Genomic DNA, 25485 nt, shown 5'->3' with positions numbered 1-25485 from the left:
CTGCTCTGGAGGAACTTTATATCCGTGTGAATTAGTTTCACCAGACTACAATATGCTATTGCCCTAATTGTGCCTGAATACGTGTCTTATCAAGTCATCTAATACTACACATTATAGTATAGTTTCTTCTAGCTCTTACAGAGTAACATGTAACGTTTTTTGTATTAGCAAAAACAAAAAAAAATATAATATTTATTATGAAGTGTAAATGATGTCCTTTTAAAATGATTTATCTCTTAATTTCAGTTTCTATTTTCTTTTCAACGTATCTATGTAGAAATAACATATAAACACACAGAATGGTTTGATTGAAATATTTATATCTTCGGTTCTGTTTCAACTGTTGGAGACCCTTCCTTACTATCCGAAGTTGATTCTGCTTTAGACTTGTCCGTCGGCATATTTGTCGCCATCAGTTTCTTCTGTCTCTCAAGTTGTCGTTGTTTCTTGACTTCTTTTTTCTTCTTCTTATCTTCTTTTTCATAGTTTTCAAGCATTTTGTTTATCCTTTCGGAGGTCACAACACCTGTATTACGCAATTGTTTTCTAATCTCTTCTAATCTACGTTCTTTCTTTAGTCTCGCCTCTTCTGCTTCTGCTTGCTTCCTAGCAACTCTTTCTTTTACACCAGTTATTAAATTATCCATGATAGCCATCTTAGCTGCGATCATGTTTTGCCTGCAAATAATGCAACAATACCATGTATACTTTATTAGGCTCTATGAAAAGTTCTCTGAAAATTTTACATACCTCACTATTATTTCTTCCTCCTTTCTCTTCTTTTCTTCCTCAATCTTTTTCCACCGTTCTTGCAGGGTCAATGGATAAGCAACTCGTTCATATTCTTTAGCATCTTCCACTTCTTCGAACGTTGGCCAGGCTAAGCCAGCAGGAACTTCTAATGCTTCCATACCATACCTACCTAATATTCTTCTTTTATACTTCACTGTGGAGTGATACCAATCTATAGGTTTATTATAAGGTTTTAGACCATTCAGAATATTTCTATGTTCAGGGTGTAATCCTGATTTATTTCTTTTTCTTTCTATGTTTCTTTTTTTACTTAAGAACACTGGTTTTTCTTCTACAGATTCAAGAATTGTATTTGTCGATTTTAATGCAAAGTATCTTCTCCCAATGATACTTTGGAAGCTTAGTGTTGATTGTAGATTAGCAACCAAGTTCCTTAGAGACATTTTATTTTGAATTCTATAAAAAAATTTATTATTGATTGCATCAAACATTGCCACAATGAAATTAATTAAATGTTTAATTTATAACTGTGTTACATACATATGTACAATCAAAACTCTAAACTAAGGTTAGGTTTAGAGTTACCTTTGACTGATGTTTTGTTGACTGTTGCTTGTCACCTTTTATTCCATATATGCATATATATCTTTCAGAGTGAATTTTTATAAAATAATATCGTAAACGAGACCAAGCTTCACAATAATAATATATCTGACCAATACAATTGTACTCATAGGGTATGAACCCTATGTGGCTACGATTTTTTTACCTCCCTTAACATTTATTGCGCATCCAATCCACAATGAATCTTATCTTAGCATTGAATTATTAGCCAATCAGAGAAAAGCGATTTCTACCCTTAATCTCGCTAAAGGAGCGCACTGAAGCTGGTTACATGGTCATAATATTATTATAAATGCTGCCGTCTATTGAACATCAAGAAAAGAACGTATTTGAAAGTAATGTAAATTAACTACTATATAACTAAAGAAAAATGGGTAGACTAGCAGAGGTATGATGATTCATAGAAAAATTATTGGTTTAGTGTTTCATATAATTAAAATTTAATTTGCAGGTGGTTGGAGAACAGTCGTCTGATAAAAATAAAACTTTCGTATTCATGAATGAAGGTTATACTCTAGGAAATGCTTTGGTTACAGTAATCACTCAGAAGTACGAATAGACAACTTTTAAATATCTTTTTTTTCTGAATAAATTTTTTTCTCTTTTATTTATGTATATTCGTATCTAGCCCTGATGTGGATTTCTGCGCCTGTTTTGTCAATCATCCAGCGGAAGGAAATATTTATCTGAGGATACAAGCAAAGAAAGGAAAAGCAGTAGACATTTTAAGGAAGGGATTGCAAGATTTCGAAAAGATTTGTGATCATACTTTGGAAACTTTTAATGCCGCTTACGATGAGTTCAAAAGTTCTAAAGACATGAATACTACATGATGCTTTATAAGATAGCTAATATATATATATCTTACCTGTTTTATACTATATAATAATTATGGAATAAAATAAATTTTTGTATAAAAAGAATATAGTCAAATTTATTTAAGGTTAATTCTTTTTTAAAGAGAATAAAGAAAGTAATCAACAGTGTTGGCTTTAAAAATTTGTTTTGGACAAGGTAGTCAAAGAGAAAGAAAGAGTAACAGTTTCATAGGTTTTTTCGCATGGAGGTTTATTGTTTAAACAACTTCAGCAGGTCTTTGTCCTCCAACACCTTTATGGTTTTTGAATAAAAATTCAGCATACTCCTGGTAAGGCGCTTTCTTTAATGCCTGGTTGTGCCAGAGATCTGGTGTTAGGTATGCATAGGTCTTTGCAATGGCGGCATAAGTAGCCTTGGCAAAATTGCCAAGAGTACACGTTGATCCTCTCGCAGATGTGTAACAATCCTCAATACCAGCCATCTGGAGCAGTTTCTTTGGCACAGGCGCAGAGACAATACCTGTACCTCTGGGTGCAGGAATCAAACGTACTTGAACCGATCCACATTTACCAGTGACTTTACAAGGTACAGTGTGGGGGTCACCAATTTTGTTACCCCAGTAACCACGACGTACTGGCACAACCGAAAGCTTGGCCAAGATGATAGCACCACGGATGGCAGTAGCTACTTCTTTAGAGCATTTCACGCCTAGACCAATGTGACCCTTGTAGTCACCAATGGCCACGAACGCCTGAAAAGCAGCATTGATATTAGAAAAATATGAAGTAAATAGTTAAATACATAAGGACGTTGTTAAAAATTATTATAAATTCACCTTGAAACGTGTGCGTTGACCTGCTCTGGTCTGCTTTTGTACAGGCATGATTTTCAAGACTTCGTCTTTTAAATCGACTCCGAGGAACTTGTCAATGATTTCGTATTCTTTGATTGGCAACGAGAAAAGGTAAATGTGTTCCAAGGAATCGATTCTTCCATCTCTGACCAGGCGGCCAAGCTTGGTCACCGGAACCCATTCTTTGCTATCTTCTTTGCCGCGTCCACGACCACGACCTCTTCCTCTACCTCCACGGCCTCTACCTCTTGAACCACCACGGTCACCACCACCTCCACGAGAGCCAAAGCCTCCACGGAATCCTCCACGCGCGGCTGGAGCAGTGTCCGCCATTCTGCAAGATTTTACAAGTGTTATTGTGACTGTAAGTAATCGTTACTATGACCACTTAACCTCCAAAAACGTGGTCATGTCAACAATAATATTTATTTCGGTCATCCAATAGCAAATCGTCTCTTTAACAAGTTTTCTCAAATATTGTTGACGTTTGCATTCGAAATAATAGCTTGAAAATACTGAAATTTACTATTATTATAACGAAATAAAAAAAATATCCTGGAGCGTACTCACATTACTTCTTTCTTCTAGATGTGGTTACGGAAGAAAGGCCGAACAACATTCGAGATATCGAGTACTGAACAGCGTCTAACTGTATCGATTAGTCGTAACAGAGCGTATCTCTACTCATGGCGGTCGTCACATTTCCGGAATTTAAATTTAAAAATTTTACCACGAAAATGGATCTGCAGTTACGGTCTTTTGTTATTTCTATCTCGTGAAGTTGATAGCAATCCATGAGATCTGTGATGTTCCATTTCGAGTGAAATTAATTGGTCAAAATGGTTAAGTAAAAACAAATTGTCAAAACACATTACTGACATACAATATACGTTCTACGAGTTTGTATTTTTGAAAATGCAAATCAAGACGCACGAACGAAAACATGACATCTACGGAAGCTATTTAAAAATGACATTGTCAAAAAGTTATTAACTTCTAATCTTCGTGACAGAGATGATTGGATGCCATTGGAGGATCATCAAATCTGATGACCGATTTGAGTCAAACTGCATCTGAGGAGGCTGTCTTATTCCAACGCGGTTATAAGTTTTTAAAAAAGCTGGGCGAAGGTTCCTATGCGAAGGTAAGTTCTATTTTGTATAATGTGCTCCTTTAACTTTTGTACACATTTTTTGGAGTGCTTCTGTTAGACTAAAAAGATATGTTTCGAGTAAAAGTTTATCGGTTTCCCGTCGTCTTGTAGTAATACATTGGAATGTCATGTTATAAACCGAACTAAAATAATGTAAGAAAAGAACATGCAATGCCACATAAAAAAATGAATGTAACTTCTATTTTTAAAAAAAGTAGTTTTTTTAAATTCAGTACTTTATTGTGTAGCCAACAGAAAATCGATGTTTTAAAACACTTTTTTTGTCAAATTGACAGAAGTGTTCAAAAATCTGTGTGCCAAAGTTAACGAAATATCCTATGACATGTAACTTGTATAAACATCTTACACGCTAATTCATTCAATTTTTCAATAAGTATTTGATTTATAGGTATATCTATCAGAGTACAAATCAGATTCAGAACCAGACAAGAATAAGAGACTGGCTTGCAAGGTGATAGATACTAATAAAGCACCGAAAGATTTTGTCAGGAAGTTCCTGCCACGAGAACTTGATATTCTGGTAAAAGTAAATCATCCCCATGTAGTGCATGTGCACAGTATATTCCAAAGGCGAGCCAAATATTTTATGTTTATGCGATATGCTGAGAATGGGGATCTTCTTGAGTTCATACTGAAGAATGGCGCAGTTCAGGAGGGCCAAGCTCGTGTGTGGTTTAGACAACTTTCACTTGGTAGAATAGCTATAAAATTAACAAGCAAAATTGAATAGGTATACCATAGCAAATTCTGTCTATAAAAATTATTGTTCTTTTTAGCTCTTCAATATCTGCATGAAATGGAGATAGCACATCGCGATGTCAAGTGTGAGAATGTTCTTCTTACATCAAATTATAATCTGAAACTTGCTGACTTTGGTTTTGCACGTTATGTAATTGATGATCGGGGAAAACAGGTCCTCAGTGACACTTATTGTGGTTCTCTGTCCTATATTGCACCAGAAATCCTTAGAGGTTCTCCATATAGCCCAAAGATGTCTGATATCTGGTCTTTAGGCGTTATTTTGTATATTTTATTGAACAAAGCAATGCCGTTCGATGACACCGACATCAAACGTCTATACGTGCAACAGAGGAATCGTAAGTGGAAATTCCGTACGAAAGTCGTATCACTGTTGAGCGAGCAGGTGAAGAAGCTGGTCAGTGCTATATTGGAACCTGATCCGGCGAAACGTTTAAGACTGGATCAGATCATCAGTTGCGAATGGATTGCCATGGATCCTAGACTCTTGACACTCACTCCTGCTGAACAAGTTGCATTGACCAGCGCGCAAGAAGAAAGGAAGAAAATGGAAGAAAAATTCTTCAAGAGAGATCCTGTTAGAGTCTCGATTCGACTAAAGAGAAAATAATAAAGTAAGTTACAAATTTCAATTTTTGTTTTGCAGAAAATTTTCAAAGTGGAGGAGAAGAGCAAGGTAGAAACGCAACAAGTTGGAAACAAAGGGAAACAAGATGTCACTGTTATAAAGAAAGCTGGAAACGTTTGTATCTCCATTTATCGATTCCAACGTTTTCTGTTGTTACATTAACTATTCTTCCGTTTATCTTTTTCCTTCTCACTTTTTAGGTGGTATTATCCTCTATAGCAAGCGGACCTTTCTTAAGTAATGTCTGAGAAATAGATAACCGTGACTGTTCTACAGTAATTTATTAATACATTGAAAAAATATACATATTAATCATGGTAAAGATATTGCTTAACATTAAAGTAACAAAAAGCAGAATCTTGCAACGAATTAAATTCATTGTATACAATGCAATATGGTTTTTAATGCCATATATATTGTGCTTTCATTAAGAGTGTGTCATTTTGTGATCTGGACTGTATATAATAATCGGATCCATTGATAAAGGTTTCCACGTTTTCTTTAAGAGAAATGCTAATGATAAGTTGCGGACTAGCGAGTCCTTCTAAATTCCAGACACCATTGGATAGTAATAGTAAAAGTTGATTGTTCGATAACTTGCTCATTTGAAACACATCCGTGGCTGGCAGTCTATATTTTTGCAAATTATTCCATGGTTGATAATGCAAAAGCAGTGTTTGCAATGTCAATCGTAGTATGATCCATAATGATTCCGATAGCGATTCCACAAACGCATCGATTATATTTGGAATGTGCAGAGCTAGAGAACATGTAACAACGTTTTTTAACATTCTGATCATTGTTGATCCTTTACAGGAAAGAATTAAGATACAGGAAACAAACCTTTCAATTGATGAAGTTTTCCCGCAGTATATAAGTAGATTGAAACAGAATCTAATTTTATGCAGACTATATATTTGTTCTCCTCTAATACAATTAATTTTGCCGACACTAAATCATTTGAATTCAATCCAGGGATTTCATTTCTTTTGTTTTCATTGATACAATATTGAGTAGAGTTATCAAATTTACTTTGTTTTTTATGAATAGTTATATTTTTGTTGACAGTATGAAGAACGTTCCTTTCTTCCATCACTTCTAATTTGTTCAGGTAAACTGCACGATCTGCAACGATTAATGGACGCTTAAAAGGTATAAAACTAAAAATATTTACTTTACTAACTTTCTAATGCTGCCTTAATTGTTGAAGCTGCTTTAATATAATCCTTCATGTTTTCAACAACAGGTAATATGAATGGATAGCTCTTGGAAAAATTGTTCAGTTCTATATTTCCATAGGAATCATTAACTGTAAAGTTTCCAAGAATTTTAAAAAATGTTTGTAATTCGATTCTTGACTTGATGTTTTGCAAACGTTTCTGTTTTCTTAACTGATTGCTTATCAAATCAGTCAAATTAACATCATTTATTAAACCATCAATAATAAAAGTTTCCGCATCGACTGATCCTCGAATTTCTTTTTGTCCAGTGACTATTTGATCTGTAGACTTTGATAATGCTTTTGTCAGAAACTGTCCCATTACAGTGTCAGATACACTGCGAAATAAATATTGACTCAAGTCAAATGTTAAAGATAAACGACGTTGTATTTTGTACGTTGATATCAATTAATTACTTTATATTATTAGCAGTGATGCTATTAAAGATTTTTCGTCCCTTAATAGTTACAAGTTTCTGTTTCCTAGTGAGAGAATTTTTTGCCCAATCACTGAAATTTAAAACGTTCAAATTTTCTGTTGTCAAAATCATCACAGTTGTCTTTTCAGCTACTAAAGTTTTTTCAGAATCGAATCTCATGACATCGGTTTTTAGATTCATATTATTAATTTTATTCCTTGCATGTAATTTACCTGTGAATTGGTAACAAAAATAGATTAATTGCTTACGAAAAAACATTCGATAACAGATCAGTACCTATAATTTTTAACTTGTTAAATGTCCATTTTGCAGTGATTTCTTGGTCTCTACTATGCAACAAAGCATTATCAAACATATCATTAAAATCTGAAACCGAAGACTTTATAATAGAAATGTTTGATCCAATGATACCAGGTGTTTCAACATCATTTAGAGAGACAGAAATTTGTATCTCCTGTGGTTTTGTTTTACTTAAAATACGTTTGGAAATGTTCTTCCATGTTTCAAGATTTAATGTATTCGAAATGCTCTGAAAGAAATTTGTATTACCTGCTGTTATAAAAAGAATCAATGAATGTTATTAAAATGAACTTCTTGCAATGGAAACAAAATGCTTACGTTCATGGCAATATTTCCTATCATAGACACATTTGTTATATGTAAATTTCTTCCTTGAAAAACGGTAACATTCTTAATCATCCATAACTGTCCAAACAATCTTGTTAAGTTGACGTCATTTATGCTTTGTATTTCTGGTTCAGTTAGAAATGTTGCAGAATTTTTAACCATAATGTTATGCAGAACGTTATTTTCTGTAAACGATGCGAAAGAATGTGGCAGATTTATTGCGTTTGTTTCTATGCTTCCAGATATTCGTTTCTTATGCAGATTAATATTTTTTTCCAACTGTGAGTTGTTGAGTGGAGGGTAGTTAGTATAGAGATTACTTGCTGTGAATCCATTAGCTATAATAAGAATATTATATATAGTTTCGTTCAAATAAACAATACATTAATTAAGAAAATAAACAATCGCTCACTGAATGTTATATTTCCTAAGGATATCATGTTTTCAAGTTTGATAGCATCTGTCGCAAAAGCAATAAGATTAACATCATTAATGCTTGTTATGTGCATATCTTTCTCCGAAATCATGTTTCCCACCACTTTTGGCAGCTTTATTCGAATCTGAATTGGATACAGAAGACTACCAACTACTAAATCTGTTGCCATAATTGGACCTCGAAGAATATTAGACTTGATCCATGAATTTGCAAACATTTTATATTCTGTTTGAAGAAATATGAACTATTAGATGAACTAAATATTATTGGTGCTGTGTTAAATTGCGGTACAACGTTATCTTACCTGTTGTGTTTATATTACTTAGATGAGTTGCAATTAGATTATTTACAGAGACATTATGGTAGTACGTTTTAGTAGTCTGATTTAAAAATTTGAATGTATATGTTGAATTTTCATTTAAATATCTTTTACCGAAATTTCCAAAAACGTGCAAACTGTTGAGATCTGTTACAGTAAGATTATTAACATTTAAAGCTGATGCCTTGATTTCAGGAACGATTACAGTACTACTGCATACAGGTGCCTGAATCCTTGAACACACAAAAATGTTTTTTATGTAACTACACCAAGATCCGTAACTGTAACAAGTATTAAGAAACCTTACACTGGTAATTCCGAGTTATAGGAAGATAATGATATTCCTACATTATGAGGAAAATGTTTTCGTCCTGATATAGTAATTGTATTCTGGGAGTTAATAGTAACCCAATTTTGTAATCCATATAACGTAACATTGTTCCATTTCTAAATAAAAATTGATTCATGTTATTTAGTTATTCAATAATTAAATTCAGTAATTTTTCACAATAACAAATTTCTTACTATCTTTTCATTTAAAAGCTCCACAGTTGCTGGTACTTCTCCCTTCAATGGTATTGTATTGGACAAAATTTCTGTAATCGATCCTGTGTTGTAGTCAATCAAGTCTTGTGATCTCAAATTCTCGATTTTAGCACTATCCAGAGTTATACGGTGATCTATATTCATGAACTCATAAATTACTATCGAAGGATTTAAGTATCTTGCTCCTGCTCCTATTATAGATCCTGATAAATCCTTAATGCTGTTTACTCTGATTTTTGCTGCCTGAATTGAACCAGTCATTGTTATTGGAGGTCCTTGCAATGGTAATAAAATTCCGCTTCCCATTAAATAAAATTCTGTGGTTTCAATCTGTTTTATTTGCAATTGTTGTTTCGTTATGTTTAAAGCAATATCCAGTGTTATAAAAGCATCCGTCACATTTATACTGGAGAAAGTATGTTTTCCTGTAATACAACTTTTTATACAGTCACTCTATTATATAGAAAATAACAATTTTAAATTTTACCTGAAAGTTTTTGATCGCCAACTACTTTTAAGGTATTCTTTTCTAAATCATCTAGGAACATCCCATTGAACAATTTACTAATCTCAATCTTTTTTATAGGAAAATTAAACTGTGGACATTTCCAATTCTCGATTTCCATAGTTCTTAAAGTTTTAAAAGTTTGTGCTTGATCTTTAACGGGTGACTTTGTCAATTTGAACAGGAGATGAGAATTTCCATTAGCATTCAAATGATTTACTTTACACCTTGCTTTGCATTTAACTCTAAGTTTTAGCACATTTGAGGAAGTAAATAGTGAAGTATCAAACTGCATTTTATTGTTCAAGCTAATTTTTTGGTTTTCCAATTTCTTGATTAGGTTTTTATATTCTTTCGTTGCACTATTTAATGCTGCAGAATTATGGCCAATTATCTATAAAAATATTAGGTATTAATTCATGTAACTGATTGAAATAGTATATCTGAATTTAATCTTACATTATGAATAAGAAGCTTGTCAATATGACCATTTAAAATTTTAATAGGATTCTTTAAAACTGCATTCTCTGTCCAAACAGTTCTCTGAATTGCCTCCTTTGCATTAATTATCCATGTCTTGATCTCTTCTTGCAAGTTTTTGTAAGATTTCTGTTCGACCCATTTTGGTTCCTTTATAGCCCATTTATTATTCTCATACTTGATTAACAGTAACTTCTTACTATGCAGCACAAATTGTTGAAATTTATCAACTTTGTACAGTTTCACACCTGAATTTTTAAATCTCCAGCCATCATACTGATATGCGAATACTGCATCTTTGTGCAAAAGTAAAAGCAATATTGCATTGTTTAAAAATATTGATACAGATCTCTCGAATGGAATTTGTTGAAAGGGAACAAAACGATCATGAACTTCTTTGTATACAATTGTAAAAGAATCTGAGGAAATGCACAGAAACTGCTCCATAAATTGGTTTTCTTCTAACTGAAGGGCTTGAATGTCTTGGCTCGATGGCAGTCTTTGCATTACAGCAAACTCACTATGCCTACAAAAATACTTGAAGATCAAAGTAATAGGCCCAGTTGTAGCAAAATACATAATTCCCTTGCTGTAAAACGGAATTAATTTTCTGGCACCATAATGTATGACCTGTACCAAGTCAAAGTAATCATTAAACCAGATATAAATTGAAATGTTCGTATCGGAAGCAATCCCAAGATATAATTGATTTATTCCATGCCAGATTGCTAAATCAGTCATATTGCTGGATTCGAAATCCTGAATGGGATACAGATGATACTCTTCAGTGAAACGGAAAACTAGAATCGAGCTCTCCTGATATTGAACTACTAAAAGGGTTTCATACTCGCAACAGTTCACTATTATTTTTCTGCCTGCAGTTAGGGGATAATCAGTCACAGGATAGAAATCATAATTCTGAAAATAAATTTAATAACACTATTAGCTGTACTTAACAGCCACACACACGTACATATATATACGTATACATATAATACATGTGTATAATAAAGATAAATTAATAAATACAACACATACATCGATTTTGTATAAAGATATGTTTGAAGCATCCAAAACCACTGCAAACCAAAGTAGTTGGCGATCATTTCGAAGAGAAAAGAAATCAATATCTTTCACATTATCGAAGTTCAGTTGACCACGATCTTGAAATCCCCTTATTATGTTGATACCTAAAAAGTGTGTTACGAATGCGAAACATGTTATAAATTATTCAAATTCAAATAATCGATTGTACGTTTCGATTGGTCCGATACGATCTGTCAGAAAGTTAGAATGCACGTGGACATTGCGACATGTATGCCGTAAATATCATCAACTTTGAGGTTGATGGTAAACATCTCTACTGTCTTGATAACCTTAACGGTGATCGTGATTTTTTGTCAGTTTTACATAAATAACTGTTTTTCGAATGTGTGAAAACCGCGAATATGACCACGTACGACGAGATACGAAACAATTTAACAGTTCAGATTTACGAAGTGGAAGCTTTGCAATCTGTTTATCCGAAAGAATTGCATATCGCGGATAATGGAATACTTGCTGACATTAACGAATTCATTAAAAATCCAACAGAGGAACTTCCTCAACAATTAGAATACTCGATTGACCTTTCAGTGAATGGTGTAAGTCTCGATTTTATTGTAATTTATATTGTCCCTACTGTAATATTCATTTAAAATTCCTGTGTCTTCTGCAGGGACATATTGAATTGTTAGTTAGTCTATCTATTAATTATCCCAGAGAGAAGCCAGCAGTATATGCAAGGAGTTCATTATTACACAGATCTCAGCAACTTCTACTTAATCGAGCTCTAAGCCAAGTTGTAGAACGTCAAGAGGAGAATGAACCTTGCATCTACACGTTGATATCGTGGTTACAAGACAATGGAGAAGACTATATCACTGCTTCCAATACAAGTCAGGGGAAAGAATCGATTGGAAGATGCAGAAAGGAAGAGCAAAAATCTACAACTTTTGCCCGATATTGGATATACAGTCACCATATATATAGTAAATTTAAAAGAAAGGAGGTAGTTAATATAGCAAAAGAGAATTCTCTTACAGGTTTCTCTATGGCTGGAAAGCCAGGAGTTATTTGTGTGGAAGGAGCCCACGAAGATTGTGAATACTATTGGCAAAAAGTATGCATTATGCCCTATATGTTATTTCATTGCTCTAATTTGAACATTGTTTAAATGTTTTCAACAATTTTAGGTAAAGGCTATGAACTGGCATAGAATAGTGATACGATTATTGGAGAAGCAAGACGATTGTCCAAATATAGACAGTATGCGTCGATTTAATGATATTCAAGAAATAGCTTTCCCCACTTCTGAACGTCATAACGATTTAGGACAACTATTAAAATATTTAACAGACCTTAACTTACAACACGCTTTTAAAGAACTATTCGGACTTGAAGGAAAATTTAGCGAGATCTCGGATTCGTGAATTTATGAAATATATTGTTCAGATATTATATTTATTTTTAATACTATTTCTAATAAATACATACCCCTGTTGAACACTTCTCTCTTGTGCCGGTCGAATTTCACTTTTGTTATATTCATGATATATTCATTAATTTTCTTATCAATTTCAAATATTGCATTAGCGTTTAAAACTTCCGTTGCTAAAAATAATATTGTAATGTATTTAAAGAAAAAAGAATACTTGATAAGAAGCTACATACCATAATCTGATCGTAATTTTTCAAAACGCTTCATTGTTTGATCAAGCGCGGTATTTAAAGCATAACTTCTTTCCTGATGTACCCGACATCTTATTAAATTAATTAATACAGGAATTAATAGAACTCTTACTATCATGTTTGCACAAAGACACTGGAATTGCTTGTATTATAGACGAAAGAGAAGAGTTGCTATATGGTGTGTTTATTTTTTTTTTTACTCACAACTCGTAGTAGGAATTCCCTAAATTTGAATACAAACCACTACATATAGACATTACACACTTTAAAATGGCAGTTGTATTTAATTTGATTTCTGAATATTTAGGCATCAAGGTATTAAACAAAAACATGGATTTTCATATAAAAAATTCATTTAATTTATTTAATGCTAAGAAAACATAGATTATATTAGATTTGTAAATTTTATCTAACTGTTGCATAACGCAAAAATTCATTAGTGAGGAACTGTCCTGGGATATAGGGAGCTGGTGGTCCAAGAATATCCTGTGTCGGAGTATGAACTTTGATTTGCCTCATGTGTGTATCACGTCCATTTTGATGATTACTTATCACAGCTATCTGTATCATAAATGTCCTGATAGGTCTATCATTTATATCTTTTATTGGGATCACAACCCAACCACTAGGTTCGTTCAAGTCCATAACTTCTACTTCTTGTAGATCATTGAAATTTGTACCTGCTCTAATACTTATCCTAGAAAGGGCAATTGCTTATATTAATATAGAGGACTTTCAGTTGCAATCTCATTAATTTTGATAATATTGTTACCTGCTGGGAGTATAACTTTCGTCCAATTTATAATCGGTATAGATACATATATCTCTTATTGTTGTTTTTCTTTTGAATTGAATATTCACCAAGTGCGGAAGTTGACCATCGGATTGCCAATATGTTTCTGTAACATCATCTCGCAGTTGATCAACGCCAAAACCTGGTTTACAGCTGGATAAACTCCAAATTGCATGATTTCCAACTTCTCGTACACGACCAGCCAACTCTTCCTGAACAGGATCTATTTCCCCTAAGTCAATAGAATACGGTGTACATAGTCGAAATAAACGCTCTAAGAGAGCTAAGATTAAGTGATTTGTTACCTGCGTTATTAGTCTTACTGGTCATGATTTTTTAAGTAATCTAAAGCAATGTCATCAAATTTGAACTCGTTTTTATTAAGCGTGAGATCATTGAAGATAAGCTTATTTAAAATTAAGTAACTTTTATCAGAAAATCGATCGAGAATTCTTTATGCAGAACTTTCGAATTAAATCTGTCAAAATTATTGTGATGCAATAAATTGTATATAGATATTGTACATGTAGATGGACATGCATACGATCACGATAGCCTAAATAGGAGATAGTAGCCCCACCTGTGGTAAATCCTCTGAGTTTATTGCTAATTAGTTCTAATATCTACTGCCAGATGACGCAAAGTATCATTTTATGAGGATTTGTATTATTAATGAATGTTAATATGTTCTTAGTATGTTCAGTGTAATAGTAATATGCTCTTACTATGTTCACTCCTAGAAAGTTTATTACATCAATTGATATTCGTTGGTAAATTGAATCAATAATTACAAGGTCGTCAAAATTTCATTAACATAATTTAAAAATTTAATCGATATTAATATTGTCGATAAAATGGAAAATCTCATTACCTACATCTGTCACAGTCCTTATGGTTCGTGGTGCAAGCCGCGATTTACATCACAAGGCGAGTTTGAAACTATCGCGTTGTACGCTTTTGGAACACCAAGAAACGCATTCGATACGATTGCGATGTGCTGCATGTAAAAGCGTGCGTGCGCCTTTAATATCGTCGTCTTTCTAACCTGCAGTAGTTCTGCCACTTCAAAAGGAAAACGGAATAATAATTTTCTACTCTGTAAGTTTGTTGTAACAAATAATGCTTACAATTTTTAGGGAACTTTCACTTTGTACGAAAACGACTGTTGTTTCGGTCATTATCTGTGAAATTACTGTGCCATGTGTTTGATGAAGGTGCAAGTTACCGCATATACACAATCATTGTTTTAATTACAATATGTGAAAAAGTTTTGTAACCTTGTTGTATTTCCGTAAATTGTTATTGGTGTCTAATGAGCATACTATTTAAGCACGTATTTTAATCATTTACGTCAACAATAAATCACACACGCAGAATTCGTATCGCCATTATAAGGCATAAGTACCTTCTCTTAGGTTGGAAACTGTGAAACGGGCGTTTTTGTTTAGTCTGTGTTCACCTGCGACGCGCGTTTCATAGTTTCTAACCTAATACATGTAATCTGCACTCTCTTACAGTATTTTTCTACAATATGAGTCGTTTTTTTGCAACCGGTTACGACTCTGACACTGATACTGCATCAGAAGAAGAGCAAATACCAAGGGGACCAACTGCAGCTTTCACAGTAAGTCTGAATCACTTTCCAAATTGATGTTTTAATTCAATTTTTAAATACTTATTACTTGTGTATATTTCTCATACAGTTTAGCGATGAAGAAGAAGAGACAAAACGGGTTGTTCGTTCGACGAAGGAGAAGAGATATGAAGAGATTGCAAATCTCATTAAACTTATACGAAACTATAAAAAGATCAAAGACATGAGCAGTATGTTGTCCAGTAAGTAGTATATCAGACAATTAACATGCACAACTGAATAAACTCAGCTGAAGAATATTTATTATGCAATTATAGGTTTCGAGGATTTAATGCGTGCCTATCAAAAGGCACTGCCTGTAATCGCGAAAGAGGAAGCTGGCCAAACACCACGATTTTATGTCAGGTGTTTGGTGGAAATGGAAGATTTCATTAATGAAGTATGGGAGGATCGTGAAGGGCGTAAAAATATGTCGAAAAACAATTCAAAGTCTTTAACTTCCTTGCGTCAGAAACTTCGTAAATATAACAAAGATTTTGAAGATGACATAGTCAAGTTTAGAGAGAATCCGGATCAAGACGACGACGAGGAGGAGGAAAAGCGTAAATATGTAGAATTTTGAATTATATATATACGTAAGTCGTTTTAAAGAGAAATTAATTGTTAGTTAACGTTTTAGCTGAAGAAGTTGTAGAATCCGAGGAAGAGGATGATAGCGCAGTAGCTTTCAAGAAAGCTGGTTCCGAAGCAAGCGAACCAGACATATCCAAATTCAAAGTTAGTGATATGATAGCTCATATTAAAACTCATTCAAAGTATTTGTTATAATAAATAATAGTTTACAAATGACTTGGTTTTTTAGAAGAGTGCGGCTGACGGTGAAGATGGTAGCGAAAGTGAATCTGATTGGGGCAGTTCCTCGGACAGTGAAAGCACAAGCAGCGAAGACGAGGGCCAATATCAAAATATTCGCGAGCGATTCATTAAAAAGTATCTCTAAGCACTATCAATACCAATTAATATGTTCAATAGTATCCGATACAAGCTTCTGTTTGTTTCAAGTAGAGCGGCTGACAAGGAGGAAGAAGAAGACAAGGCGAAACGGAAAGAGCAGCGAAAGGAGCGTAAAGACAAGGAAAGGAAAAAGAGGAAGGACGAGGACGATGGTGAAGGCGAATGGGAGACCGTGAAGGGTGGTGTGGCCATCCCATCTGAGAAGCCGAAAATGTTCGCCAAAGATGCTGAGATCAACGTGGCTGCTGTTTTGAAAAAACTGTCTGAAATCATTGCTGCTCGTGGTAAAAAGCGCACAGACAGGCGGGAACAGATAGAGCTGTTGCACGAGTTGCAATCGATAGCCGATGCTCATAATCTTGGATCAGCTGTGGCAGTGAAGATCAAGTTCTCCATAGTATCATCTATCTTCGATTACAATCCGAAGGTATCGGACGCGATGAAGCCTGAGTACTGGTCCAAGATCCTGGAACGTATTACAGAGATGCTGGACATGCTACTGAGTACTAAGGACATGGTGATTGCCGAGAATGTGTCTGAAGATTCAGAAGAGTTCGAGACAGCTCCGTATAAAATACACGGATGTGTGTTGACATTGGTAGAACGTTTAGACGAGGAGTTTACGAAACTGTTAAAGGAGTGTGATCCGCACAGTAACGAGTACGTAGAACGATTGAAAGATGAGAAACAAGTGTCAACGATAATTGACAAGGTTCAAGAGTACTTGGAAAGGCAAAAAACTGTGTCCGAACTCTGTCGTGTATATCTACGTAAAATCGAGCATTTGTATTATAAGTTCGATCCAAATGTTCTTAAACAGAAAGAGGTATGCGCATTGCTAATGAAAATGAAAATGCGTGTTGAAGGTACTTAATTATTGATGCCTTGTTTCAGGGAGAACTCGGTACAGACGTAACAACGTCCGTCCAAGTAATGGAGAAGCTTTGTAAATATGTTTATGCTCATGATGGAACGGACAGACTCCGGACTCGTGCGATTCTTTCTCATATTTATCATCACGCTCTCCACGATAACTGGTTCCAAGCGCGCGACCTAATTTTAATGTCTCATTTACAAGAAACCATCCAGCATTCCGATCCAGCCACACAGGTCTGTGTTCTTTCTATTTATATAATTTGTGGGGTTCTCTTCTTCTAGATATAGCTGAATTGTCGTTCTTTTGTAGATTTTGTACAACAGAACTATAGCTCACCTGGGCTTGTGCGCGTTCCGCCACGCGAATATCAAAGACGCACATAATTGCCTGGTCGATTTAATGGTAACAGGAAAGGTGAAGGAACTTTTGGCGCAAGGTCTTCTTCCTCAGAGGCAGCACGAGCGTAGCAAGGAACAAGAGAAAATTGAGAAACAGAGGCAAATGCCGTTCCATATGCACATCAACTTGGAACTTTTGGAATGCGTATATCTCGTCTCTGCAATGCTCATCGAAATCCCATACATGGCTGCTCATGAGTTCGATGCGAGAAGAAGGATGATTTCAAAGACTTTCTATCAACAGTTGAGATCCAGCGAACGTCAGTCATTGGTCGGTCCTCCAGAATCAATGAGGGAGCACGTTGTGGCCGCAGCGAAAGCGATGCGCAACGGAAACTGGTCGGCATGTAATAATTTCATAATCAACGAGAAGATGAACGCCAAAGTTTGGGACCTCTTCTATCAAGCGGATAAAGTTCGGGACATGCTCACAAGATTGATCAAAGAAGAGGCTCTGAGGACGTATTTATTCACTTATTCGCACGTCTATGATTCCATCTCTATGCCAAAACTGGCCGAGATGTTCCAATTGAAGCGACCCGTTGTTCATTCTATTATCAGTAAAATGATCATCAACGAGGAACTTATGGCGTCACTGGATGACCCTACAGAAACCGTTGTCATGCATCGCAGCGAGCCAAGTCGCCTACAGTCTCTAGCGTTGCAACTCACCGACAAAGTGAACAATTTTGTCGACTCTAATGAACGTATCTTCGAAATGAAACAAGGTGATCGATCAAGTTTTTAAATAACTAAACTACTCCGGATTCTTCACAGGTAATAACGTAATGTCTTTTGTTGCAGGGAATTTTTTTTCAAGAGGAAATCAAGGAAACTTCCGCGATAGGCAAAATTACAACCGACAGGGGCAAGATTGGGGTCGTCAAAGACGCGATCGCGACAGGGATCGCAATCGCGAAGAGAACCGAAATTATTAAGTTAAAAACATTAACTATTATTTACTTGGGTGTTCGACAATGGATCGTAATTATACTGTGTACACGCTCATGTAAATAATGTTGAAAATAACAGTATATAAACTACAGTATATTATTTTATTATCTACTCAATATTTACAAGTACATAAAACAATCCATTTACAGTACAAAAAGAAAACTTATCGATTATACATATACAATTACAAAGCGTCTCAACTAACTTGACCATCTCAAAGTTGAGAGATTCCGTATATACATGTGCGTGAAGAGAGAAAGACCCTTCCCTTTTTTTCTTTTTTTTTATTATTGGTTAAGGATTGTTCTTATATCTCTTGCATGTTTTCGAGAATATTATTACCCGTTACAATGCTATCTGATGTAAGAATAAGTCGAATTCCTGAGGATTTTTCTATGTGCCTACAAGCAGCAATTTCAGCATATGTTATACCACCTATTACGCAAATTATCACTGTTTTCGGGTGTAACGTACTATATTGTCCTCTTACAACGCAATCCGGTAAACTAGATAATTCGTCAAGATTCCGACGATCGCTTTCTTGATTTACAACAACATTCAATGCTTGGGCCTGCGAAAATAATTTCGAACTGTTAGATTTAGCAAAATATTAACTAAAAAGTCACCATGAATTACTCTATACTAACAATCGCGGGAATGTAAGCGTTATTGAACGCGTAACTAGGACATGCACGTCCTTTCTGTTCTGTTTGCTTAAAGTAACTTGGCAAAAGTTTCATCCTCTGAGCACCGTTGTTCCATTCACTGGTCCAATTTGGTAATTTATGCAAGAGATTCTCTGGTCTACATTTCAATAAACCCACGCTTTGCAATTTATAAAATAACGGAATGTGCTTGTAACCGTGAGCGTGAAGGTGCAGCTTTTGAACGGATAGTAGCTCGTTTTGCGTGATACCGTCGCTAGCGATAGATAACAAACACAGCAAACGTAAAGTTCTTAGCGGATGATCATCTAAAAAAAAAATAAATTAATCGTTTTAGAAACAATAATTTCAATCTATTCGATAAACTGCATACCGATATATCTTTCAATGTAACTTAAACATTCTTTTTTATCTTTGCATTCGATTATAGACTTTTCTATTCTTTGGATAGTTTGAAAGTCTGATCCTAACGTGTCTGCAATAAGTTGGCAGGCAGAAATGTGGAAAGCTAATTGCCGTGTCATGTCCTTAGTCTTCTGCAATCTTATTGCTACATATCGTTCCATTTCCGACAGCTTCATTGTTTTTATGGCATCTTGTTCAGCTAATACAAAATATCCTATGTTATCAATGGATTAACGAGTCATTTATGCAGAAAAAAGTCTATATACATTTTAGTGATTTAGCTTTTCCATGTAAGATGGGAAAAACATCGCTGCATAGCTTGTCTCTTACTTCTCCGTAAATCTGGTCTTTGCTTGGATCCAATTTTGTTTGAGAATTTCCTAAGGTTCCCACGCCGGCGTTTACTTTTACGACTTCGCACAATAAGCCTGCGTACGTTACAGGTGTTAGGAGCGGCGTGACTAGATCATAATTTCTATCCATCAAAATTAAAGCTCCAATTTTATTCTCTGCGCTCGACGAACCTAAACATTGTTTCATAGAATCTATAATCTTGAGCATTTGTTCGCTGTGTTTGCCGAGCGAAAGCGTGAGCTTGGGAGAGCCAAGTATGAGCTGTAAAGACCATAAACTACGTGCCAATGCCGGTAGCAAAGCAGTATCTTTGTGATAATAAAGATCAATAAACATAGGAGTTTCTAATGATAAGACGTTGCCATCTAATCTTATGAATTCCCAGGACAACGATTGTACAGTCACTAGTTCAGATAACCCTGAATAAATGACAGTCTGATTAGGATAAAATTTATTATTGTCTCATCTAAAGATGATAAGCAACTGGTTACCCTCTTCTTCGATAATTGAGTGAAGAATTGCTGGCACAAATGGAGTGACTAGAATATGATGACAAGGTTGTATGTGCTGTTTAACGTTTGGTAAAATTTCTGACTGAATCTGATCCAATACTTTTTTACATGAGATTAAATCGCTTGAAACCAGGAAGACATGCTGAGAGTTTGAAAGCTTAAAACTATCTAGTTGTTCCATTTTATATATTTTATCCACTCCGTAGCATCTGAATGAAATATAATATTATAGAATGTGTTTCTTAAATAAAAGTTTAAGGTGACAATGAGGAAGAGAATTACTTGAATACAGAAACTCCGACAAAATTGTCCAAAGTTTTCATGAGTTTCTGTTCTATCACTAGGTCTTTGATTCCAGGAATCGCATCCAACATTTCGATAAGCTTTTGTTGACTGATTTGTTGCAGTACGTTCAATCTATCGTCCAGCGTGATGTCCATGTTCTTAGTACTACGAATTCTTAGCGATAATGTTGCCTAAAAAAAAAGGTCGATACGTCATTTCAACTAATTCAAGTTGAAAGATAAGGTTTCGCTTAAATTGATAACAGAATTTGCCTGTTGTCCGGCAGGGTATTGTATGAACGACAGCCCCGTCCGGCCCCGTTCTTTAACCCCTCGGGGTTAGAAAAATTTTGTATTTTTTATTGACCAACATGAATTCGACACAAAGCTAGATACTGTGCATGTAATTCTTATGTCTCGTTAAGTATGTCGGTTTGTTTCTTCGAACGCAGTGGATGTTCTTCAATAATTCTTGCGTAGTTCGCGAAACAGACATAAAGTCTGGCGTAAATTGTACAATTGTACAGTCGCTAATAGGAAGGTGTGAAAACAATTCGACTGGTGCGCTCATGTGGCAAACCTCGGCGAATTGTACAACAGTGAATTGTATTTTCCGATCTCCTGGGCGCTCTTTCTCCTCCTTACTCTCACCTCACGCTGTATTCTGTATCTTTCAGTAGGGTTATTTAAAAATGGCGGACGCATCGTCTTCCGACACTACCTCAGATTGTTGCAATGAATGGTTCTCTGATATTACTTCGGAGAGATCGGAATACGTTATAGTGGGTCAGAAACCGTGTCTTTCCCATCGTCGCAGTAAAAGACATTTCTTACAGAAGCTATTTTTAAGAGAGGTACGGTCGCTTAACCTTCAACTCGCGATGGTATTCATAAAACTGACAGAGACACGCGCAACGCTTTCTATGTATATCTGTCAAAATGAGTTTTCGATCGAAACAACGAAAAAAAATGACACAAGTACTGTATCATGATCACCTTTGAGAGAAAATTATTTCATTGTTTCTCAATGAACGATCGCATGCTCATTAACGAATCGTTCACGATGATCAAGAATCCAATGGCTGCAAGAAAAAATATGTTTTTGTTCTTGCCCATTTAGTTGTTTGTTTTTCCTTTGTTCCATTATCATTTAAAAACTATTGTTGTGAACATGAAAGAAATTTGAAATAATACTTTGTTTAATACATTGTAATTATTTCTCTGGTTTATTTTTTTATTTGATTAGTCTATAATTATTTAAAAACCTCCTGCATGCTGTTATAGATCAGAGGTTGTCTATCGGCGCACAATTATGCATCTGAGGAAAGACTGTTTGCTACAGTACCTTCATGGAGACACTTGCCACTTTTACATGTAATCCCTAAATCTGCATTAGAAGCAGGGTACGTGTACAACATCTATTCTTAATCAGTTAAATATTTGTGTAACAATAGCTCTTACTTTTTAAGGCACATTGTAATGGGACTGACACAATGCGGTCAGTTTTTACTTACATACACGTACACAATGGATATGAGTAGCAATGCTTCTTTATACAAATACTTGCTACACTGGTGGGCCTTTACGCCCAATCATGTTGCACGTAAAGTTGCAGAGGTTACGCTTTTTGGTAGTTACACTATCTATAGAGAACTTAGCATTGTCATATCTCAATGGCCAATGGAACGTAATAAGCTAGTAATACATGGCCTTTGGTAAGCATTTCAATTGCTAAGAATTTTTTAAATTATTTACTAATTAACAATTATTAATTTTTAGTACAAACTGGTTGCACTCACAACCAACTGATAGAGCATATTTGACAATAACCACAGTACCATCTCTGGAGAATTGCAAGGATTGTTTGAAAGTTGCTGCTTCTTATGAAGAGGAAGGCGAAGGTAACACAATATATTAACTTAACAGTGGAGAGAGTTCTACATTAAAGAGAAAATGTATCCACAGAGTTGGCTGCAAACTGGGATGGTTGCGTACGATGTAATTGTCTTCTACACGGACTTACAGTTCACACCATCTATGAAGTAATTTCCCCATATCCCAGGTTCCGAGCAACTGTCTGCTTGAACTATTGGAATCATGTGGTAGTTAACACAGGAAACTTTTTACATGTACTCAGGGTGGACTTGGACATTCCAAAGTTAAAAAATCAGAAGACTTGTGATAAACAGGACACTGTGATATCAGACACGGTGCCATTGGACATGAGTGACGTGGAGGAATTGGATTACACAAAGGTGGAACGTTATGAGAGTTCCGACGAGAAAATAGGTACGCCGGAATGCGTAATCGACCAGTCTCCCAGGTGTGAATCAAGTATAGAACAGGATTTTCCAGACGAACCAATTAAACTAGATATCGATAAGTTAGCTCAGGACCCATCGAATACCTCGAACAGTAATCTAAGCGATTGTGTCTGTGATAGAAGTAAGTCTGTCTCTGATAGTGTTAAGTCGTGCGAGTGCGCGGATTCCAACGACTGTAAATGCCTGAACGTGAGGTCGCAGCAAGCGATATCAGTCAGGGACAAGATCCTGCAAGACTTCTGCGAGGATATGTCTCAGGAATTAAATATCGGTAGTGATCTGATTACTTTAGTGAAACACCCCTCGTGTTCCCCACGATCAACTCCGCAGAGGCTCCCCTCTGATCTCAAGATGACCAGCTGCTGGTCCTCACCGATTCTCACACCGCCATCCGATATACTTAAGACCCGCAATTCGGAATCTAGTCATAAAAGCAGCCGCAGACAACGCTCAAATTCCCCTCAACCGGGTGCCTCGGAGGAGAGTAATAACGTGGCTTCCGTGAATTCTCCATTGCACTCCATAAATCCTTCTTGTTCTTCACGTTTGATGTCCCCGCCGGTATCGAGGTCGTTTCGCCAACCTAGTCCACGCAAACGTTCCAATTTGCACTCTCCTCCACCAATTGTAAATTCATCGCAGTCCAGAACGACGAGAGCGACGCACAAAATGATCCTCGAAGCGGAGAAGGCCTACGAGTTCACGGACGAGGCACAAGAGACCTGCGAGAAACTCAGCTCGTTTCGAAAACGAAGACTTGCTGATAAAAAGTATGAGTTTTGCGACGAGGCTGAGGACGCCGAAAATATAGTTCCTTTCAAGCACATCAGGGATCAGTTCAGACACCGTGGCTGTAGCATACATCAGATACCTTCGTCACCGACCATGTCTCCTGTTCTGCCAAATGGAAAGAAACACTGGGTAGACTCTGATCAGAGTGAACCAGATGATTTTAGTATTAGCCAAGACGTTGGAGCGTCGAACGACGTGATCGGTGATTCAGGTGAATTGAACAAATCACGATAATCTATTTCAGGATAAACTCTCTTTGATTCATGTACTTTTTTCAAATTTTGTTCTGATAGCCGAGAAGAATGTTTTACGCCCACTGAACCAAAACCAGCTTCCTAACGGAGGCTTAAGCAGGGATCGCTTGGCCAAACATTCTATAAATTCCTCTCCGCTTGTTCCAAAAATCAATTTACAGTATCCCATAATAAAGTGCACTGCCCACTTTAAAAGGAGTTACATAGAAATGGACGACGAGATGATATCAGTCATCACCGATGTTGAAGGTACATTCAACAATTCCGACTAAATACTATACTAAGAAGAAAATCATATAGAACACATTTGTTTCACAGATGAAGAGACTGGAGGATACGTAAGCTATCAGTGTGTGCTTCCTATGCTTGTCCATGGATCTGGATATGTACAAATGCAAATGATCAGCAACAGTAAAGCTGAAAAAATGGTACTACTTGTTACTAGAGCCTTTGCCACTAAATAAGTTTCTATGATAATGACTCTGACCATTTTTAATAGAAGCATCACTGTATTTTCAGATAGTACCTTGCGTGTCAATAAGTCAACTAAGTTTTGATATTGAAACATTTTCTCATCACATCGCCGATTGGATTTGCATGAAATTCAAGAAGCGATATTGGCACTGCAGCGATTATGATATTGAAATCATAGATATATGCGCGTTGAGCGGCGATATAATTTGTTTATTGATCATGAAGATCCAAGCCAGCGAGATTAACAATCAAACGCAATGGTCGGTATAAATGTATGTGTATTTAAGAATCACCTGTTTTAGGGACTTTTATCTCAAAACATTGAATGTGTATAGTTCTCAAGAAAGAAAGCAGTACGAAGTGGGATGTAAATTCACGTGGAACATCGACACAAGCCAGTACAGAATAACAGACATATTACCGATGGAAGAAGTGAAACCGGAATCCTGTAAACCGAATTGTATAAACGTTCCAAATTTTCGCAGTCCCTTATGGAATCCAACGCGACGTCTGGCACCAAAGTTGAGAGAGAAGATACAGCAACCATATGCCCACACGGTACGGTTCCTGCATAATGAAATGACTCTAGCTGGTACGTATTTTGGAAAACAATTATCATTTCCATCGGACGTTTTTAAGTAAATTTCATTTTATAGAAAAAGTCAAATTGACAACTGTAAACATTTTTTCCTCTAGATTTGTTAAAATTATACAAAATGTGTTATAGGTGAATCTATAACTAGACTGTACGATTTGGACAATTTGGTGGAGTTCTTCATAACACCGATGCCGAACGATCCTTCAATTGAATAAGTCTTAATAATCTTATAAGAATTTTGAACTGACAGTTCAAAAGCATGTTGCAAACAATAATTTATT

General features: G+C 35.7%; 10 protein-coding genes across 16 annotated transcripts; 5 read left to right on the top strand and 5 right to left on the bottom strand.

Annotated features, from left to right (window-relative positions):
• Position 1: 1 nt before the first annotated feature.
• On the bottom strand, positions 2-1621 carry Crif (growth arrest and DNA damage-inducible proteins-interacting protein CRIF). 2 transcript variants are annotated; one of them, XM_078185149.1, is made up of 3 exons: positions 1294-1621; positions 751-1209; positions 2-678 (listed from the first exon to the last, which is right to left on the bottom strand). In XM_078185149.1, the coding sequence occupies exons 2-3, from the start codon at positions 1194-1196 to the stop codon at positions 318-320; spliced, it is 807 nt and encodes a 268-aa protein (XP_078041275.1). In that variant the 5' UTR covers positions 1197-1209; positions 1294-1621; the 3' UTR covers positions 2-317. The 2 variants fall into 2 exon arrangements, with proteins under 2 accessions (XP_078041275.1, XP_078041274.1); XM_078185148.1 differs by having other exon boundaries at positions 1339-1617.
• A 17-nt stretch (positions 1622-1638) lies between these two features.
• L(2)37cg (RNA polymerases I and III subunit AC2 l(2)37Cg) lies at positions 1639-2300 on the top strand. Its single transcript, XM_078185150.1, has 3 exons — positions 1639-1765; positions 1829-1926; positions 2006-2300. Exons 1-3 carry the CDS (start codon positions 1748-1750, stop codon positions 2208-2210), a joined length of 321 nt encoding a protein of 106 aa, XP_078041276.1. The 5' UTR covers positions 1639-1747; the 3' UTR covers positions 2211-2300.
• A 119-nt stretch (positions 2301-2419) lies between these two features.
• Rps2 (ribosomal protein S2) lies at positions 2420-3685 on the bottom strand. The gene is made up of 3 exons (XM_078185147.1): positions 3620-3685; positions 3032-3383; positions 2420-2947 (listed from the first exon to the last, which is right to left on the bottom strand). The coding sequence occupies exons 2-3, from the start codon at positions 3380-3382 to the stop codon at positions 2453-2455; spliced, it is 846 nt and encodes a 281-aa protein (XP_078041273.1). The 5' UTR covers position 3383; positions 3620-3685; the 3' UTR covers positions 2420-2452.
• Positions 3686-4097: 412 nt separating this feature from the next.
• Positions 4098-5957, top strand: LOC144472682 (testis-specific serine/threonine-protein kinase 3). The gene is made up of 5 exons (XM_078185981.1): positions 4098-4193; positions 4612-4915; positions 5000-5559; positions 5629-5724; positions 5811-5957. Exons 1-5 carry the CDS (start codon positions 4098-4100, stop codon positions 5856-5858), a joined length of 1104 nt encoding a protein of 367 aa, XP_078042107.1. The 3' UTR covers positions 5859-5957.
• On the bottom strand, positions 5863-13030 carry LOC144472686 (uncharacterized). Its single transcript, XM_078185985.1, has 15 exons — positions 12895-13030; positions 12718-12834; positions 11221-11372; positions 10162-11100; positions 9685-10096; positions 9177-9622; positions 8959-9098; positions 8637-8884; positions 8309-8557; positions 7888-8234; positions 7546-7798; positions 7247-7481; positions 6794-7167; positions 6454-6735; positions 5863-6370 (listed from the first exon to the last, which is right to left on the bottom strand). Exons 1-15 carry the CDS (start codon positions 13028-13030, stop codon positions 6012-6014), a joined length of 4689 nt encoding a protein of 1562 aa, XP_078042111.1. The 3' UTR covers positions 5863-6011.
• On the top strand, positions 11274-12732 carry LOC144472683 (RWD domain-containing protein 2A). The gene is made up of 3 exons (XM_078185982.1): positions 11274-11825; positions 11900-12343; positions 12417-12732. The coding sequence occupies exons 1-3, from the start codon at positions 11631-11633 to the stop codon at positions 12651-12653; spliced, it is 876 nt and encodes a 291-aa protein (XP_078042108.1). The 5' UTR covers positions 11274-11630; the 3' UTR covers positions 12654-12732.
• A 217-nt stretch (positions 13031-13247) lies between the features above and the next one.
• Apc10 (anaphase-promoting complex subunit 10) lies at positions 13248-14217 on the bottom strand. 2 transcript variants are annotated; one of them, XM_078185983.1, is made up of 3 exons: positions 14011-14217; positions 13685-13937; positions 13248-13609 (listed from the first exon to the last, which is right to left on the bottom strand). In XM_078185983.1, the coding sequence occupies exons 1-3, from the start codon at positions 14033-14035 to the stop codon at positions 13318-13320; spliced, it is 570 nt and encodes a 189-aa protein (XP_078042109.1). In that variant the 5' UTR covers positions 14036-14217; the 3' UTR covers positions 13248-13317. The 2 variants fall into 2 exon arrangements, with proteins under 2 accessions (XP_078042109.1, XP_078042110.1); XM_078185984.1 differs by having other exon boundaries at positions 13685-13928.
• A 436-nt stretch (positions 14218-14653) lies between these two features.
• Positions 14654-18633, top strand: Eif3c (eukaryotic translation initiation factor 3 subunit C). 2 transcript variants are annotated; one of them, XM_078187625.1, is made up of 10 exons: positions 14654-14803; positions 15223-15329; positions 15409-15541; positions 15617-15901; positions 15979-16076; positions 16162-16289; positions 16365-17139; positions 17208-17423; positions 17500-18316; positions 18393-18633. In XM_078187625.1, exons 2-10 carry the CDS (start codon positions 15237-15239, stop codon positions 18524-18526), a joined length of 2679 nt encoding a protein of 892 aa, XP_078043751.1. In that variant the 5' UTR covers positions 14654-14803; positions 15223-15236; the 3' UTR covers positions 18527-18633. The 2 variants fall into 2 exon arrangements, with proteins under 2 accessions (XP_078043751.1, XP_078043750.1); XM_078187624.1 differs by having other exon boundaries at positions 16362-17139.
• Vps33b (vacuolar protein sorting 33B) lies at positions 18625-21412 on the bottom strand. Of its 2 annotated transcripts, XM_078187632.1 has the most exons (8): positions 21036-21412; positions 20761-20954; positions 20458-20687; positions 19879-20385; positions 19581-19811; positions 19190-19515; positions 19017-19113; positions 18625-18943 (listed from the first exon to the last, which is right to left on the bottom strand). In XM_078187632.1, the coding sequence occupies exons 2-8, from the start codon at positions 20916-20918 to the stop codon at positions 18936-18938; spliced, it is 1557 nt and encodes a 518-aa protein (XP_078043758.1). In that variant the 5' UTR covers positions 20919-20954; positions 21036-21412; the 3' UTR covers positions 18625-18935. The 2 variants fall into 2 exon arrangements, with proteins under 2 accessions (XP_078043758.1, XP_078043757.1); XM_078187631.1 differs by having other exon boundaries at positions 18625-19113; positions 21036-21411.
• Positions 21302-25474, top strand: LOC144473602 (uncharacterized). 3 transcript variants are annotated; one of them, XM_078187620.1, is made up of 10 exons: positions 21312-21616; positions 22047-22165; positions 22232-22477; positions 22542-22663; positions 22728-24089; positions 24172-24381; positions 24451-24560; positions 24652-24866; positions 24942-25198; positions 25334-25474. In XM_078187620.1, exons 1-10 carry the CDS (start codon positions 21455-21457, stop codon positions 25417-25419), a joined length of 2889 nt encoding a protein of 962 aa, XP_078043746.1. In that variant the 5' UTR covers positions 21312-21454; the 3' UTR covers positions 25420-25474. The 3 variants fall into 3 exon arrangements, with proteins under 3 accessions (XP_078043749.1, XP_078043747.1, XP_078043746.1); XM_078187623.1 differs by lacking the exons at positions 24942-25198; positions 25334-25474 and having other exon boundaries at positions 21302-21616; positions 24656-24804; XM_078187621.1 differs by lacking the exons at positions 24942-25198; positions 25334-25474 and having other exon boundaries at positions 21302-21616; positions 24632-24717.
• Positions 25475-25485: the final 11 nt, after the last annotated feature.

This window comes from Augochlora pura, chromosome 7, assembly GCF_028453695.1.
Source record: "Augochlora pura isolate Apur16 chromosome 7, APUR_v2.2.1, whole genome shotgun sequence".
Classification (NCBI taxonomy): domain Eukaryota; kingdom Metazoa; phylum Arthropoda; class Insecta; order Hymenoptera; family Halictidae; genus Augochlora; species Augochlora pura.
This window is presented reverse-complemented; position numbering and strand designations above follow the sequence as displayed.

What these genes read in the sequence shown, in the direction of transcription:
- Crif (XM_078185149.1), bottom strand. Translation starts at nt 1,196, where the DNA reads ATGTCTCTAAGGAACTTGGTTGCTAATCTACAATCAACACTAAGCTTC. An exon ending in GAGGAAGAAATAATAGTGAG is followed by an intron (nt 679 to 750) that starts GTATGTAAAATT and finishes CATTATTTGCAG; the next exon opens with GCAAAACATGATCGCAGCTA.
- Rps2 (XM_078185147.1), bottom strand. Translation starts at nt 3,382, where the DNA reads ATGGCGGACACTGCTCCAGCCGCGCGTGGAGGATTCCGTGGAGGCTTT. An exon ending in GTCAACGCACACGTTTCAAG is followed by an intron (nt 2,948 to 3,031) that starts GTGAATTTATAA and finishes GCTGCTTTTCAG; the next exon opens with GCGTTCGTGGCCATTGGTGA.
- LOC144472682 (XM_078185981.1), top strand. Translation starts at nt 4,098, where the DNA reads ATGACCGATTTGAGTCAAACTGCATCTGAGGAGGCTGTCTTATTCCAA. An exon ending in GCGAAGGTTCCTATGCGAAG is followed by an intron (nt 4,194 to 4,611) that starts GTAAGTTCTATT and finishes TTTGATTTATAG; the next exon opens with GTATATCTATCAGAGTACAA. An exon ending in TTATAAAGAAAGCTGGAAAC is followed by an intron (nt 5,725 to 5,810) that starts GTTTGTATCTCC and finishes CTCACTTTTTAG; the next exon opens with GTGGTATTATCCTCTATAGC.
- LOC144472683 (XM_078185982.1), top strand. Translation starts at nt 11,631, where the DNA reads ATGACCACGTACGACGAGATACGAAACAATTTAACAGTTCAGATTTAC. An exon ending in TTGACCTTTCAGTGAATGGT is followed by an intron (nt 11,826 to 11,899) that starts GTAAGTCTCGAT and finishes TGTCTTCTGCAG; the next exon opens with GGACATATTGAATTGTTAGT. An exon ending in GTGAATACTATTGGCAAAAA is followed by an intron (nt 12,344 to 12,416) that starts GTATGCATTATG and finishes CAACAATTTTAG; the next exon opens with GTAAAGGCTATGAACTGGCA.
- LOC144472686 (XM_078185985.1), bottom strand. Translation starts at nt 13,030, where the DNA reads ATGATAGTAAGAGTTCTATTAATTCCTGTATTAATTAATTTAATAAGA. An exon ending in AAGTAATATAAACACAACAG is followed by an intron (nt 8,558 to 8,636) that starts GTAAGATAACGT and finishes TTCTTCAAACAG; the next exon opens with AATATAAAATGTTTGCAAAT. An exon ending in TAACAAGTTAAAAATTATAG is followed by an intron (nt 7,482 to 7,545) that starts GTACTGATCTGT and finishes ACCAATTCACAG; the next exon opens with GTAAATTACATGCAAGGAAT.
- Apc10 (XM_078185983.1), bottom strand. Translation starts at nt 14,035, where the DNA reads ATGACCAGTAAGACTAATAACGCAG. An exon ending in CAGTAAGACTAATAACGCAG is followed by an intron (nt 13,938 to 14,010) that starts GTAACAAATCAC and finishes CTATTGACTTAG; the next exon opens with GGGAAATAGATCCTGTTCAG. An exon ending in GAAAGTTATACTCCCAGCAG is followed by an intron (nt 13,610 to 13,684) that starts GTAACAATATTA and finishes TGCCCTTTCTAG; the next exon opens with GATAAGTATTAGAGCAGGTA.
- Eif3c (XM_078187624.1), top strand. Translation starts at nt 15,237, where the DNA reads ATGAGTCGTTTTTTTGCAACCGGTTACGACTCTGACACTGATACTGCA. An exon ending in CGCGAGCGATTCATTAAAAA is followed by an intron (nt 16,290 to 16,361) that starts GTATCTCTAAGC and finishes GTTTGTTTCAAG; the next exon opens with TAGAGCGGCTGACAAGGAGG. An exon ending in TATCTTCGAAATGAAACAAG is followed by an intron (nt 18,317 to 18,392) that starts GTGATCGATCAA and finishes CTTTTGTTGCAG; the next exon opens with GGAATTTTTTTTCAAGAGGA.
- Vps33b (XM_078187631.1), bottom strand. Translation starts at nt 20,918, where the DNA reads ATGGACATCACGCTGGACGATAGATTGAACGTACTGCAACAAATCAGT. An exon ending in AAAAGCTAAATCACTAAAAT is followed by an intron (nt 19,812 to 19,878) that starts GTATATAGACTT and finishes ATTTTGTATTAG; the next exon opens with CTGAACAAGATGCCATAAAA. An exon ending in TTACATTGAAAGATATATCG is followed by an intron (nt 19,516 to 19,580) that starts GTATGCAGTTTA and finishes TTTTTTTTTTAG; the next exon opens with ATGATCATCCGCTAAGAACT.
- LOC144473602 (XM_078187620.1), top strand. Translation starts at nt 21,455, where the DNA reads ATGGCGGACGCATCGTCTTCCGACACTACCTCAGATTGTTGCAATGAA. An exon ending in TTATGAAGAGGAAGGCGAAG is followed by an intron (nt 22,664 to 22,727) that starts GTAACACAATAT and finishes ATGTATCCACAG; the next exon opens with AGTTGGCTGCAAACTGGGAT. An exon ending in ATTAACAATCAAACGCAATG is followed by an intron (nt 24,867 to 24,941) that starts GTCGGTATAAAT and finishes GAATGTGTATAG; the next exon opens with TTCTCAAGAAAGAAAGCAGT.